Source organism: Cyprinodon variegatus, unplaced genomic scaffold (assembly GCF_000732505.1).
Source record: "Cyprinodon variegatus isolate N-32 unplaced genomic scaffold, C_variegatus-1.0 Scaffold83, whole genome shotgun sequence".
Taxonomy (NCBI): Eukaryota; Metazoa; Chordata; class Actinopteri; order Cyprinodontiformes; family Cyprinodontidae; genus Cyprinodon; species Cyprinodon variegatus.
Genome location: NW_015150536.1, coordinates 1008724 through 1025765, shown reverse-complemented (window position 1 = coordinate 1025765; position 17042 = coordinate 1008724). Strand labels below are relative to the sequence as shown.

General features: G+C 35.4%; 1 protein-coding gene across 2 annotated transcripts in view; it reads right to left on the bottom strand.

The window, feature by feature from the left end:
- The window catches only part of LOC107083785 (glypican-5-like), a 113342-nt gene that overhangs the window by 92204 nt on the left and 4096 nt on the right, over positions 1-17042 (bottom strand). For both annotated transcript variants that reach the window (XM_015373255.1, XM_015373253.1), the window contains exon 2: positions 7711-7872. In XM_015373255.1, the coding sequence (XP_015228741.1) occupies positions 7711-7872 (162 nt within the window). The remainder of the gene's footprint in view (positions 1-7710; positions 7873-17042) is intronic.

Here is a 17042-nt window from a genome sequence, read left to right as displayed (position 1 = left end):
TAGAATTTACTAGTTTTGTGCTAGTATTCTGGAAGTTTTCAGGTCATTTACATGCACGGCCACTGCTACTAAAGCCTAGTTAGCTTAGCTAGCCTAGCAGCCACACTGACAAAAATATAAAGGTGTTCTATCTTGCTTGAAAACATCTCAAAACAGCTTTTGTGTTGAAGTAATTAATGGCTAATGGCTGACTGACTGGTCAGCATTACGGCTGCGCTAAGCTGAGGATCATATGCCAGAGCCTAGTGTACAGTAGGCAGCCCACACGGGCCTGTCAACCTAGGAATCGGTCACTTTGATAAAGATTTAAGAGAAGGTTTTTTGTCTAAAACCTATAACACAGTAGGGCTGAATGATGTCAGAAATCTAAATTGCGATTAAGATGACCACAAGCATGTTAATCTTTCATATCCCAAAAGTGTTTTCTTCTATTTGCACAACTGGATTTTTATGCGTGACAGATGCATTTTACTAACACCTAAAGGGCTCGAGTTAGAAATGTAATATCTTACTTTAGTTGATTGTAATGTGGCCAAAACTGAGTGCCTCTGCGATTTGAAAATTGCATGTTGTTAAATTGCGACACAGTAGGACATTCACCATAAAGTCAAGTAGTCGACTTAATTAGGCTGAGTTGACTCACATCTGGGCAGACAGTTGTTTGCAAAAAATGTCGGTGGAAACTTTTGTCTAGAAGTTTGTGAGAAGAAAAACAATGCATTTTCATAAAGAAATATTTAGATTTCAGCCCTGTGTACTACTCAGAGAGCAATGGAACGTTGAACCAAAGTTTATTTTACTCCATCATTACAAGTAATCAGTCAATTTCCATCAGTTGAATCAACATTCATTATGCAAATGATATGCTAGTGACGTCTTCATCTGAAAATGAAACATTTATTCAGCATTGGTTTCTCAGTGTTGAATGTTAAACCTCTTTTATAATTCGGCTGGATGCCTGAGCACAATACAGAAAGACCAAAGAGTGGATGGCGCAGAACAGAAGTTGTGCACTGAAACAAAATAAAAGATTTGATTATTTTTTCAAAATAGTAATAAATTATTTTCCTTGGTGACTTGCCCTTACTTCAAGAGTCACCATAATGGTCCTTCAAAAAGCCTCAGAATGCCCCATTTTTTATCTACAACTGTTTAAATGTTGTAGACTCCTATAATTATTTATTCATTTATTTTATATACCTACTTAAATGTGGATATTGTATCTTATTTATTTAATATTGATACTAGTAATAGTTATTTATAGCTAGTTTTTTCTATTTTATACTTTGAAATTGGGCTGTTCTAGGACTAGAGAAACTAATTTTTATAATTTCATGTTAACTTATGTGAAAATGACAAATAACCCTCCTTGAAACATGATGTTGGAATGGTACAGTCAGTGAGGACGATTTTTGCCTGCTTGTAAGGTCTTTTTTAAATAAATTTCTTATGGAAGAATGACATAAAACAGTGCTAAGAGATTGGCCTAGCGTTCATGAACTGGCTCAGAATGCTTTCAAAAACCATTGCCTTTAATCTTGTCAGCTCTCTTGATCTAGCTTTTATCTTCTCCCTTTCTGGACTTACTGCTACTTTAGATTTCCCATTTGTTAATGATATATACTCATAAACCACCGTTAAAAGATCAGTTCAGGAAAACCTTTATGACTTTAACCTTTCAGGTTTTTTTCTTTATTATCTTATGTTCTCTAAATTCAGGGGGAAAAAATGTCCTTATTTGTCATCACTTCTCAACAGATTTGACAGAGAAATAGTACAAAGAAAATTCATAGAGAAATCAGCATTAAAGTGGCTCCACTGGTAACTTCATGAAAACATTTCCCCTCCTCTCAGCATGATTAAATAAAACATGTAGGGATAGATTCCGGATATCCTGCCTAATTTGAGAATGAGCTCATGGTACAGAGAAATGTCATTATGTGTCCAAGTATCACTCTCTAGAGCAATAACCTTGTCAGTCAAAACATCTGTAGAAAAAAAGACAAAAATATGAAGTGAGTGTACAAAAATGTAAGGGATAGGAAAAGACTAGATGAACCCAAGATGAACAGGAAAGCTTCCAGTAATAAAGATCGTAATTAAGATAGTAGGTATTGAAGTTGATGAAACAAAAATGACAGTATGCAGCAACAAGGTGAGTTATGTCCTCTGCAAATACACACATACAGGCATATTTTGGATTTCATAAATGTGCTTGCATGCCAAATGAAAAAAATATATGGAAATTCCCTCTTGCTCATTTATGGGACAGTTGCCTTTAAACAAGTTTTGTTTTCTGGGCCCCCTAAGAGGAAATTATTTCCATCACACAATATGCTTTGAGGCTATGAATCTTCATCTATCTTCCAATAAATCTAAATTTTTTTTGACAAGCACAACTTGTCCTATCTGTTTGAAAAAGACAACTTCTCCGTTTGTCTGAATGAGCACTCCAGTTATTGCAATAGTTGTTGACCCCAACGCTTGTGTTTTTCAATTTCAAAAAACATTTTCTCATTAGCCTGCCTTTAAAATAGAAATTATTATCCAAGTTTTTGTCATCATGTCAAATCAAAAACCAATCAAACAAATGCCTAACACAACATAAATTCTGATTTTGAAGGACAAATGGAAACCTCTAAATTCCTTTCTTTTCATAATCTTGTTTTAAAATCATTTCATTGTTAAGGTAGTCACAGTTTGCACATTGTGCAAAAATATATTTATTTTAATTTCTGCAAACACATTCAAAATTATCCACACATATCACATGCCAATTTTGCTTAAAGTAAGCAGTGATAAGCCTAATTTAGTACATGCTTGGTATGGGAGTTTAATCGAGTATGTATTAGGACTGAATCTTTGTATTTTATGCATGTGCATTTCAACATTGCTTCTTGCTGTTTGTTACTTCTCCTTCCTTTGGGCCATGATCTTTAGTGCACAGATATCCTTAATCACACAACCCAAGTAAGCTTAATTTTTATTCTTACAATTACCTACCCTGTCCCTTAGTGCAAAAAAAAGTAAATTGTGATTTGCAAGCTAAAATTGAAACTGAATAAGAATCTTGAAAGGATAAAACTCATCTTTCTCTATGGGAATTGATTCTTAGGAAGGATATTAATTCAGACCAATAAGAGCTGACCCAATAAAGACACTGTAAAAAAAAAAAAAAAAAAAAAAGAATAAATATGTCTGACACTGACAAACACAGATTAGAACTTATTCCCCTCTCTATTATTCTTTGTCTAGTTGGCAATCAAAGTCACTTGTCGGAACTAAGAAAGAAAAGAAGAATTGATAGAGTTTATTCAAACTGGCTTTAATTAGCTCTAATTTCCATGTACAAAATATTGCATACAAAATGAAGGAAGAGTTGTGGGTAACGTTAACACCTCTCATACTTTGCATATCATTTAGCTGCTGGCACACATAATATATGCCTGTCTGTCAACATGTGAGAAATGAATTATTTTCAGTTTGTACTGCCATATATGTTTAGCAACAAAATAGCTGCTATTTCCAATTTCATTTGGAAAGGGCTAAAATTAGATCCAGTAGCAGTCATAAATCCATTTGTATTTTAAATTGAAATTGATTAAGATTTGGTGGCAGTACTTTAGTGACTTTGAGAAGTTAGAGAACAACTAGAGGACAGAATAAAAAACAAGCACACCCAACACCGGGCTGTTGATAAAGGGAATTAAAGATGCAGATATGACTACAGCGGAGAAGTGTTGTGGTCACAGCCCAGTTGAACTCTTTAAACTCGTTTGCTGGCCACTTGAATGAATTAGTATGCCCTTAAATGTGTCTATGTCAGGTGATTGAGGCTGGGCACCGTTCCAACCAACTTTAATTACATAAATGGTGTTGTCTATAGCTGCACAGCCAAGAAATAAAATAGGAAAGAGGACAGAGAAATGCAACACAAGGCTTATTGTAAGATATAGTGAAATTTATGACTTCAAACAGCTGGATGATTACGGATATTGTTTTTAAAATACCAATTTGTTAAAGTAACTGCCACTATGGTTAAAACAACAGCATAGATACAGAACAGAAATGCCCTTGCCAAAATCAAGGAGTCATTACTTCATGCAGCATGATCCACTTGCTACTTCACATTCCTCTCAAGGCACTCAGACAGAGCAGAGACTGTCCTTAGAAGGCATTGAAAAGAAAGGGCCAGTGACATCATTATTTTTTAACACCATCACACCCTACTTTCTACTGTTGCTCCATTATGATTTTCCATTTTCAACTTTTCGGGAAATGTGAAACACCTGCTCGTCATTGTCCAGACTGGCTGAGACATGATGTAAGATGGGAAGGATCTTATTCATGGTAAAAGAGACAAGTAGCAGACACTCTTTAAACTCACTTATGGTACTTGTTGAGACAGCTGTAAGAGGAAGGGTTTTATCTCCAGTACTCTAAACACCTGAACATCATGTGTGGAAAAGATGGATTTTATGGCATGTGTTCAAAAATGTGGAGATTAAAGTACTGAGAAGGTTGGTATGGTTTAATAACATATTTTAAATGGTTACGTAATATTAAATTAATAAAATTGGTCACAGTGAGATCTTTTTTTTCCGCTAAGGAGTGGTTGCACACAACACAACTGACAATATTCTAGATTTTCTCATATCCATGCAAGGACAAAATTATATATTCAGGCTCCAATATATGCATAAACTACCATACATTTCTGGGTAAATGATTTAAAGCAAGATGCAAGGAAACCTCAATAAATCACGAATAAGTTCCTTCTTTCATTTTCATTACTTTTTGCAGATGGTTTGGTTCTTTTTCGATTCATCACAACACCAGCTTCAGCACTGATTAGAGCGGTTTCGAGCTGAAGTAAGAAGACCTTTTGAAGACTATACTTAGAAGAATTGGTAGAGAGTATTTAAACTGGCTGGTTTTGCCCTAAAAGAAGGTAACAAATTAATATGGATAGGGTTGTCATAACAACAAGGCCCTATCTCCCTTTGTAACAGAAATGGAGAAACTGCAGACTTTTAAGCACATTTTATTAGATTTCAGGGACACAACAGATTGCTACAATGTCTGTCCCATAGAACCAAGAAACATCATCTTGTTCTTGTTGTGGCAAGAACTAGAAAAAAGCTTGTTATCTCTTGAAGATATCATAATTCTCAAGAAGCTCAGCTGCCCAACTTTCATTAAGTCCAATTCACTGAAGTTTGCGTTAAACCCGCAAAAGAGAACACAACAGCAACAAAATGGGAGGGGAGGCATTTAGAACATAACCACTACAAACGATCGGATTGTGTTTATGTTTTCTTTCCTCCTTTACAAGCTGACCCTCAAACTATTAAATCACTGTAAAAACCTGAAATGAAGGAGGGTATTTCCAACCAAATATCAAAAAAGAAAAAAATCCTGCGCGCCTTTCCTATTCAACAACGGCAATCAAAAATCGTTCAGGGACACACTTTAAAAAAAAAACAAAAAAACAACGGCAATCCAAATCGTTCATGTTATAAAAAAATTTAATTCTTGAAATGTCAGGAGGAAACAGACACACACGCACACACACATATAGGGCGGAGTGAACAAATTATGTCATTCACTACTAGAACGACAACAACTGTCTCAGTTCTCATAGATTATTAACCAGCCTTCATAGAATTCAAAGATAACAGCAAGACAAAATATTTTGGATAAGTCCAGAAGAAAGAGAAGCCATGGGGTTTTATTAAACTGAAAAATAGGAGCCAGATGACACATGATGGTAGACTAATGTTACCGAAAGCTTGCTTGCTGAATTGGAAATACAAAAAAAAGTGTACAGCTGTTTCGTGGCTGAAAAAAGTTTTTTCAGTATGCATGGCATGAACAAAATATAATAAGGCACTAAAATTAGTAACAAAATGCCTTCAAAGGGAGTAGAGCTGTATTAAAATGCCCTGAGCTGAAACTAATTGAAAAAACCTTTAGTATGGTGCCATTACCACAATGTTCCAGAATGGGTAAGGTTTCCTTTGAGTTCAACAACATATGTTGACCTCCCCCGCATATCTATCTTGTCCTTACAGGGGCCTTTTTTTTAAATATACCGCCACCTGTGGCAAAAACACAGAACTGCAGGACTCTTCTGCTCGTTCTCGTAGTTCGTGCTCATACTTGACAAGGTTTGTTTTTTCTACGTTTTTCACCGTAGAGTTGCCATTGGTGTCTGGGTTGAGATGGATGCCAGTCGCTTCAAAGTATCCAAAAAATCCATATTGAATATAACACTTTGTTTGTTTTCTAGGATTCTAGCTTATCCATTTAGTATGGGCGTGCTTGATGTCACATCTACAGAACTGTGCAGGAACTTCTGACCTGAGAAATGTTCAGGAAAATTAGGCTACAGGCTAAAAGATGCATCTGCACTGAACCATTGAGGTGTCAGTCTGCTCATCAAACATTGTTTTAGTTCTAAAGGGTCAAATAAAAAAAGCTATCTTAAAGATCTTTTTCAATAAAAACTTTAAAAAAAAAAAAGTCTCTTTAAGTCAAAATAAGTGAATTCTTGTGTTTCTGACCATATTTCTTTCCAAAAACAATGTTTCAGATGGTTGAAGTTATTCTATATTCATCACAGAGATATTTTCATAACATAACTGAACATGCTGCTGCTACATCATATATTATAAAGTTTAGAAGGATTTGTTAAAGAAACTCATTAAGTTATTCATTCTGCGGAGTGTCAAGCCAGGCTTTTTTAAATTCTTCAAACAACGAACCAAATGCATAACCAACTGAATAAGAACTAAGAATAAACCTCATGTGGGGGGATTCTTATGTTATGTACATAATAACACTTTGTGTTGAGTTAAAGTTGATGAGAGCTGTCCTAGGTGCTAAAAGCTAAAAAAATAGGCTTGTTTTAAAAATTTCCATAAACACAAAAATAATTTCTTTTTTTTAAACTGTGCTGTAGGGAGGCCCATTGGCTCTCCTTCTACTGCGCTTAGATAATCTACTTGAGTCATTTAATTTCAGGTAATATTAAAATACAAAACCAAAGTCACATTATGGATTATTATTAACCCACATTTCTTTACCATTACATAATGTCCCCACCACTCTCAGTGTGTTTTATTATATCAGCCACTAAAGTATTCCTGGTATGGCCTTTTAGGAAACTACACTCAGTGAACTGGCAAAATTCAAAGCAAATATATAGAGAATAACAAATTAGACTTGCAACATAACACCCCATGTAAAAGTTGTATCAACGCAGTTTTACACACACCTATACTTTAATGATAACAGAGATCTGCGATAATACCCAGCTCCATATTGTACTGAATACTACAAGTTACTGAATTAATAAAGTCTTACATGGAAAAAGGGTTTTTACTAGGGATGTCCCAATACTACATTTTCTTTTCCGAAATGGTACAGCTATTGCAGCTCGAAGTATTGGCCAATACCAATATTGAACCGGTCCGATATCAGCAATACATATCTTCATTACTTATTCTGTAGTATGGAATGCTAGGAAATGCTCAGAGATCAATGGTCAAAAGCAATAAGTATGAGAACAATTGAGCCATTTATTATTAACCAATGGGTTACATATTTGTTTTTGTGTGATATTGGCGAATATCAGATATTAGTATCAGATCAGGACATCCCACCTATATCTTCTCAAATCTTGCAAAAAAAAGCTTGATTACTTACCCTGAAAGTTGTCTAAATGACCAGACAGGAGGCTTTGCAGCTGATAGGTGTGGGACTCGATTTTTTGCAGAGTCTCTTGTTTCACAGCACTCATGTAGCTTCCTTCCATCTTCCTGTTGCAGCAAGATGGACCTTGGTGTGTACATAACTGCAGATCAGCATCTGAGAAAAGCAGAAACAAATTCCACAGCAATTATTTTCTTTTAGTATTTCTTTTCTTTGTGATTTATTTTTTATTTTTTTTATGCAACACATTGACTGTTTATGTGAAGGAGGGTGAAAAGAATTTACACTCTTATGTAAGAGTTTATTGGAATTTTGCAAGTAGCGTATTTGCTTCTAATTGTTAAAATATGTTTTCTACTTGTGTATATTCCTTAAGTATGTTACAGTGTATTTGAAATGTCTGGCTATGTGCATAAACAAGCCATAACTCCTCTGAAAGACAGAAGTGGCACCATGTCATGGTGAGAAAGTAGACCACGTATTTCATCCATGTTCGACTGCTATAAATACTGTCTGTGCTAAATATATGGCCTTGCCTCAATGTGATATGAAGGCACATATGGTTGTTTCATATACTAAGGCACACACTTACACTTTTGCATTTAAATAATATAAAACTACCTGAACACGTATTTGTTTTACTTTAAATGGACATTTATGAATAAACAAGATCACTTTGTTTTATATAGGCTGTACTAAAGCAATGTATAATGGGCATAGGACTGGACAAGGCTGAGGCAGATGCTGTAATCAGAGCCTAAAGCATGGTGTAAGGCCAGACCACAAGACCACCGCCTTACTGGTCAAATCCCTCCATGAAACACAATAGGGTTGCATTCTGAATCTCTCTTTTGCCTCTGCTCCCTCTCTCCCATTTGTGTGGCATATCCTTGTGAGGCCAGGGTGTCTTTTAATTACACAGAGAGGCTGCATTTGTTTCCATCTCAGAGCCAAATAAATGAAGTCATGGCTGGGTGTCCTCTGGCTCTTAGCTCATTATCTCTAGCTCTGTAGGGGTCTTTTGTTGTTGTTGTTTTTACTTGCCTTTTGCTTAATGCTTTGCCACCCATTTTTTTACACTATCATGGTAAAAAAAATAATTACCAGGTTGTCATTTTATTTATGAACAAACAAAAAAAATCATCAGTACTGATAGACAGATTTCTTGATTATTTTCTTTTCTACATTATGTGGGGGGAAACCGGAATCATTTTGAATTAACTAACTCAACAAGCACTTCTCAAAAGTCTGCAAAATTTAACAAAACCAAATTCATAATTCTTAAAAGTCTTGAATTTTTTAACAGCTATGATCAATATGATTAATCCTTTGTTAAATATATATTTTCTTAATTGTATTTGGTCCCCTCTGTCCATGACTCAGGTTGACTCTAACTTTGACATTTTGACTCATACATGTAGCAGGATAAGTAAGGGATACTGTATTTTAGCAAATGTACCGCTGCCTTCCTTGGCTTCTGCTTAAACCTTTATTGGTGTATTCTTTTACATAAATAAATTATTAACTGTAATACAAAAGGTTTTCACCACCATAAGAAATCATATTGTTGCCACATCTGACAGTAGTAAAAAAAAAATCTAAAAATCCAATTTCCTGTGATGGCTACCATAATTACTGCTTGTAGACCAAGACAATGTAAAGCAAACTTAAAATGTTTGATGGACTGGACTTGATACATTTTCTGACTTGTTGGAAAGATCACCTCATAATTAAAGGCCTTCCTGGATGGATTCAATTTGGTCTTGTTATTCTGATAGAACAAAAAAAATCATAGATAAAAAAAAAATATTCATCAATGTTTCTGGAAACAAAATCATGGAATGCATAAGTTGGGCCTCTATCTTGGTCAACACTAACCAGTTGACATCCAATATTTCTTCCACTTTGCACAAATAAAAATCCAGCCCTTATATAATTAGCAAGGTATGAAGTTGGAGGAACTAAATTAAAATGTTAACAAAACTTTTTTTTAATCATTTGTTTCCACATTATGTGTATATCTATTCACAGTTCTTCTGCCTGGAATTCTAATAAAAAAAAACAAAAAAAAAACAAGAATTTTCATCATAACCTAATAAAATCTTTAAAGAGTACTACTATATTTTCCAGTCACTTTTAATCGAAACATATATTAATTGCCTGTGATCATGATCCTTTTTTAGGTTCTTACATCTGATCCCTTTCTAATAACCAGGAGTAAAAGAAAAAAAAAATCTATAGTTCCTCACTATGTGTAATTAGCGACTAATGTACAAGCTTCTCATAATGTTTGGCAGAACCTTAAAACAGTTCAACTGAAATGTCACCCCTGAGTTTCATTTAACTGTTCTCTGGTGACTAATGCTTCTAGGGTAACTGGGCATGGTTTAAGGGTCTTGTCAAAATTTAAGTGCAAAGAAAGACGGCCAGTGTATAATTGTTTTTTTTAACTCACATGCCAATAACAAAACACTGATTAATGAAAGCATTTTTATGTGTTTTCCATTTTTTGTGGTGTTTCTCAGTCTAAACCAGCTTTACAAGGTGTATATATCAAAAAATTGCACCCACTTACTTTTTGCTACTGGTTAAAATATTCTGCCTTGCAGAGAAGGTTGAAATGTAATCCATCTGTCAACAAGCAAGATATGAGGTATACTATAAAGGCCGCCACTGTTTTATGTGCTGTTTAAATTTTCTAAAAGTGTATGGATGTTTTTCTTTGATATTCAATGATAATTGGGAAGGTGGTGCTTCCTAAATCAACTGTTTATTTTTACACAGTTTCAGAGAACAATAATGACTTTGTTTAAAAGTAGGCGACTAATACAGTTCGCCTTATACTACCTCGAGTAGTCTGTAACCTTTGAAGATGAAGAATATTTACACTGTGAGGTCTTGCTGGGCTTTCTACAGAACAGGTTGAATGAAAGCATATTTTAAAGCGGTCTTTGCCACATACCTGAAGTTTTGGACTACCTTAAAACTAAACTGGACTATTTGCTTTTCCCAGAGCCCAGGGTGGAACGGCATTCAGTGATTGGCACGGAGTCCAGAGCCACATCACAGGGTAGAAGTTGGAAATAAAGATCATAAAGATAGATGTAAGGGTTACTGGGCAATTACACTCAGGCCTGCTGAGGAAGCGATTTACTGGAAGGGCTTTAAGACACAATTTTTCGTTTAACATCAGCTATTGCCTTAATTATGCCCTAACGTTTTAGCTGCTCTTTTGTGGACAAACATTAATCTTTGTATATAGACTTTTAGCTTTAAATAATGTAGTTGTAAATAATATACACTAAGAGAATAATCTGTTGCTCTGATGAGTCTGCGTCACACACACGCACACCCCCACCAACTAAAACAAATAAAACATTTCTACAAACAAAACATTATGCAAAAATGATCTCAGAGAGATAAGCTAGAACTATGATTAATAAACAAATTGAGAGAAGCATTCTGTTGCACTTTACACGTAATTGCATTTCTCAAATAAAAAATGTGGTCCGTGTGGTTTTGAATGAAAATGTGGTCTCAAAATTGGTCATAAAAATGAAAATAGTATTTTATATTAAATAGCTGAGAAATGGCCAGTTGCTAAGTGTTTTATGCGTGTGTGCTAGTGTTTCAAGTAGGTATAGTAAGTCCTGTGTGTGCTCTGCACAGATGTAATTTTGGGGGGAGACAGGGGGACATGCGCCCTGCACTTTTTCAGAAGTCTGTTTTGGTCCCTTGCATTAATTGCTGTCCAAGAGCGATGTTACGCTATAGTACATAGACAGTCGTCGAGTACTAGGACCAAGCAGAAAACCGCAGCTCATGCTGAAGCCCGCTTCCCTGAGTTTAGACCGCCCACAAGCTCCTGATTGGACCTCCGTCTTTTCTTGTCTTATTGGCTGTCACCACTATCACTCATGAGGAGCTTTACAAACATCTCATGCACCACTGAACTGGGTCTGGGAAATGTTGTGTAGAAAAACGTAGGTCTGCAAAAGACGACAGTTGGTGAGGGAGTCTGCTACTGTAAATTAGGCATTTTTTCTCCTCACATAATCCAGAAGAGCTGTAATATCAAGTATATGAGTTTACACAAATCTTTCAATTGGTGCCCTGTCCGTGCACGCATTAGCGTGTGTGTTTGCTTATTAGTCTCATAGCCAGTTTGTCTGAAAAAAGAAAGAGACATAAGAGTCTTCTTTAAAAGTCGAAGTGTGAGTTACATTCAAAGAATTGTGTAACACCCCTCCTACGGCACCTTCACTGGCTCCACAAAGCACCATATCCACTTCAAGATCCTCCACCACATTTTAAAACTTTCATTAACCTTGTAAAGTATATTTTTTTTATTAGAGGTACGGAGGTCTTAGTCCTCGACGCAGCCGACCCGGGTTCGGATCCCACCTGTGGTCCTTCACTATATGTCTCTCCCCCTCTCTCATACCCCCTTTCCTGTCAGTCTACTCTCGAAAAACCGAGCCGCTAGTGCAGTAAAAACTAAAAAAAAGTGCTGATAAATCAAATGTATTATTGTTATATATTATTATAATCAAAAAAGAAAAAAATACAATTTATATTTTCAACTCGAATATATATATCTAAACTTATAATAATTGTAAAACTATGTGTTTTTAATCTACATGGATTGTTTCACCCCAAATTGTCCAATTGTTCAAGTCATGTATCCATATATTTTGTCAGGAGAGGGAGAGCAGAGAAGCAAGAGAAAGCCGAGGAAACAAACACAGAAGAAATACTAGAAAACACGCTGAACTTATATAAGAGTTAAATTAAAAAATACTTGCGTCCTCCCCACTTCTGAAATCAAAACTTCGTCCATGGCTGAAGCTGAAGTAAATTAAAATAACTACAGATTATGGTAATTTCTGAGAGCTATGGCTGTTTATCTTTTGCTTTGACTTTAAGGACCCTTTGTAATGTGTTCCCATGGATCTGCTGTTAGGACACTACCTTACCTTTTTTAATTGATGACAAAAAAAATGTTTCATTTTACGCTGGTATACAAGTAGAACTGTTTGTCTCTATAAGTCTGAGATATAAAAAAAAAAATACAAGTTATAAAATGTTATAAAAAAAATTGCTCATTGCTCAGATATCAGCAATAAGTATTTATACACTATACTATTATGTTTTTTTTAAATTTAACAAGATTTAGTATGATCTAAACATGTTTGTATAAATATTAAAATTGTAAGTGGCTTAAAATAACCCTGTAACCATAGCTCATTAGGTTTCAGCTTTGATACAAAGACTGAAAGTATGTAAAATACCTAAAAATATTCAACAAAATATCATCCAAAGAATTAATAATGCAATCAAACTTTTTCAACACCTTTATTTTATTATATTGGTTACTAACGTTACTTGATGGACTTTAATTATTGGGCTCAAAAGAATGTCAAACACAGACATATGTGTACAGCAAGAATATGGTTCACTTGAAACTTGAATCATCCAAATGTTGGTCGACACACTCCTGCTACTCGTAAGAAATCTGCTCACAGCATACTGTATAAAGCGGAGCACTGTATCCCAAGGTAAATATCACACTGTGAAGAGGGCTGAAGCCTGGCCTCTTCACATTTCAGGGGTTGCTCTTGTTGGCATAAGATGTAAGAACTGAAGATGAGTTGCATCATTATGTACATATAATTCTTGCACATGTTAGATCTCTTTTTCTAATAAAACCTTTGCCCATTATAGCCCTTTCAAGAAATAATGCAAAAATAAAAAAAAAAGCTTAAGCCACCGTTACTTTCTTTCTTGCTCACTGTCGTCTGCACATGCAAAAGCAGATTTAATACTAGTAAATTCAACAGATGGGGTATGCATAAAGAGTTTTGGAAATCCCTATCAACATACACTAGAGAAGTACGCTATAGTCTCATTTGATAGCTGAATAAAATTAGGTTGTCCATCTTTTTACACAGAGTATCTACATATTTTGTTTAACCACATTTACCTCATACCTACATTTTTATTATAAAAAAAAAAAACAGAACTACAAATTGCACAAGTTAAAAGGTATTATAAAATAACTTTAAATTGGAGATAAAGTTGAACTACATATACCAAAAGGGAATACTTCTACTATGTGTGTGTGTGTGTGATAAGATTTTCTTTATGTGAAGCCAATATCTATGACAAATAACGAAACGTAAGATCAGAAGAAAATGTACAGGTAATAAAAATAATCACAATGCAATGCAATTAATTTTATTTATATAGTGCGAATTCACAACATGTTTCATCTCAAGGCACTTCACTGAGACAATTTAACCAGATCATACAGTCAAATTGATTCAAAGTTTTCTATCTAAGGAAAACCAGCTGATTACATCGACTCATTGACTCGAAGGCAATCTCTCACACCAAGCATGCTTGTAGCGACAGTGGAGAGAAAAAACTCCCTTTTAACAGGAAGAACCTTCCAGCAGAACCAGGCTCAGTGTGAGCGGCCATCTACCGAGGCTGACTGGAGTTAAAGACAGAAGCATTTTATTTTTCTTCACTGAGAGAGTAACATTGCCAATATTACTGGAGTACTTGTAAATGACAATAATAGTGTTTCAAAATTCTGATTTTCAGAGTGAGTTATTTTTTGCTTTGAAATTGTGAGGTTATAAGTTGTAGCTAACAGCTTAAAAAGGCATACCCTGTATGTGAAAGTATGTGTAAAATATTGTCTTTCCTGAACCTTCTTTGGAAAAAATTATCTCCAGGCACCTGAAAAACTCCAAAGCCATGGAGCTTTTCAGGGTTTTAAAAAGTTCCTGTATAATAAGAGCCTCTTGATATCCAGCCATTCCACATCATTGTTTTTTACAGATTCAGGCTAATGACAGAGATCTCCTTTACTGGGAGTTGTCAGTGCTTTTTTAAATTAAAAGCATGACAGTCAGTAATGTAAAAGAGAAGAGTAGAGGGGGGAAATTGCACATTTGAAGAACACCTGCGTTTATTGACCCGAAAGGTGGTTTTGAATTTTTCAAGTCCCTAAAGCCACAGCTTATTCGCCCACAGTAGGTCAAAGTTAGGGTCAGATATTTTAAATAAATAAAAAAAAATTGCAAAGGGTTCGATGTATCAAAAGACTTTTTAATGATATATACACGATATTATCTAAAGGTTTCATAATATTTAAGGTGCAGATCTTGGGTGACTGCTTTATATGGTAGTTTGTTGGGAGCAGGAATTGTCATTGATCACTCGAAGTAGGAGATAACTACTCACTGCATCAGTAATGAGTTGTAAATCTTGGTTCGGACAGGTGAAAACAGGTTAGAACAAACCATCATGCAGAAGACTAAGGCACCTGGAACTGGTGCTCTCCTGGTATTTTGTTCCTGGAAGAACAGATAGACATTTCCTTCACAGATACTACATGCAGGCAAAGGATTGTCTTTAAAAATCAACTGCTCCTCAAGATGGCAATCACATACTCTGTTGCTAATAGTAACGCTTAGAAAAACAAATATATCAAGTTCTTTGGATGCACCTCAAACTATGTTTCCCACTCAGCTATCTATTACTCCTCTTCCAGTTACAGCATGCAGACTCATGCTGGGTGACACTTGACCTGTAACCAACAAGCATGTTAGACTACTGCAGCAGCAATCAAAAATTTAATAGAGCAGAAAGTCAAACCAAAATAAAGTCTAACTCTAAATGTAACCACCACAAATACAAATAAATCATTGATTAATTGCCTCATTATTCTATATCTAAATACATTATAAACAAATACAAGTTTTCTATTTGGAGTGTAAACCTGATTAACTAAATAATGATAATCACTTTATTGCGTTACTAGAAGATTAGGAATTTGACTTTCTATCAATTTTAAGCACTCGGGATGTCCTGATATTCTAAATTCCCGATAAGATACCGATATCACAGTTACTGTGTCTACTTGACACAAAATAAATTGGAAGTCAAATTTTTCAAAAATGTTCTACAGTGGTTAGTCCTGCCACTCATTTCTGTATAAGGTGCATCAGCTGCAAAAGGCTTATTCTGTCCACAAACTAAAGGTTGCCACTTTTCGTAATCAGTGAACTAGAAATCGAAGATTGTCTCGCTCAAGGTTACAGCATATTGGCTTAGCTCCGTTATATTTATTCTGATATATTGATTCAAAAACTTTAATTTCTCCTTTTAATGGCTGAAATCATGCATCCATTTTCAGTCACGTCAATCCCAATAGGGGTCGCGAGGGGTGCTGGTGCCTATCTCAAGCTGTCAACTTCCTGTATTCAACAGTGCTTCAAAATTGGAGAAAAGGTTGAGGTGATTAAGTCGTAATTACACTGACATTCACCTGGAAAATGGACTATACCAGGGTTCTCACAAGGATTTTTAATGGGCAAGTTTGAAGAGGAAAGTTTTTTTTTTTTTCTATGTTGCATCCATATCCTCTTTCTTTTGCTAACTAAGCTCACTCCTTCTTTCAATCTTTTCTCAGTGTTGGAAGCAATGTTCTTATCTCCCCTTAATATGCAATTAATCAGACTGACCCAGACATGTTGTTCCGATGCACCTGCAGCCACACAAAGGTAACTTGTATTGGAACAGCAATACAGATTTTTTAAGGGTTGGGGAAAAATTCTGACCATCAATCGGTTTCGGCTTGACAGACCGACCATTTGAGAATCCTTCTGATCTTCACTCCTGCTTTAAGAGCTAGCCTTCTGTCTGCTGGCGGGGCAGTAGCACATGAAGTTGACTGCTTGTGGGTAACCAGACTGGGTTATATGTTTTCAAATCTCTTTTCTCGGGTATAACTGCAATAAGGAGGTTAATGGATTTAAAAGCATAGTTTCAGTGGCCTTTACTTCCATTAAAAATCTGTGTATCAGCCTAATTTGAGTTTTACTTTGACAGCTTTCAGCACAAACAGATTTTGTGGTGAAACATGCTTGACATAGACCCAGGTGTCAGTGAAAGGGTCAATATTCCCATAAATCCATAAAAAATTTTGCAGGGACAAATATGATACAAATATCTCCCTGCTTCATTGAAGTCCACTGGCGAGAACCCTGTACAAAAGATACACATCAGTAAAGCTGCACAAGAAGTGTCAGAGCAGACTGTGTTGAGGTAGCTTAGGTAATTCGGTGCTTACAGCAAAGTATGGCAAACACTAGAGTAATAAGCTTGTAGTGGAGTCTTCATCTGTAAAGCTGGCAGCTTACTATATTCTGTTCTGGAGCCTCTGGAGATAATTGTACAAAAAAGGATTCATAAAATGAGGATGCTCCCTAAACACATTCTACACAAAACATTCAAACATTACAGTTTTCTTT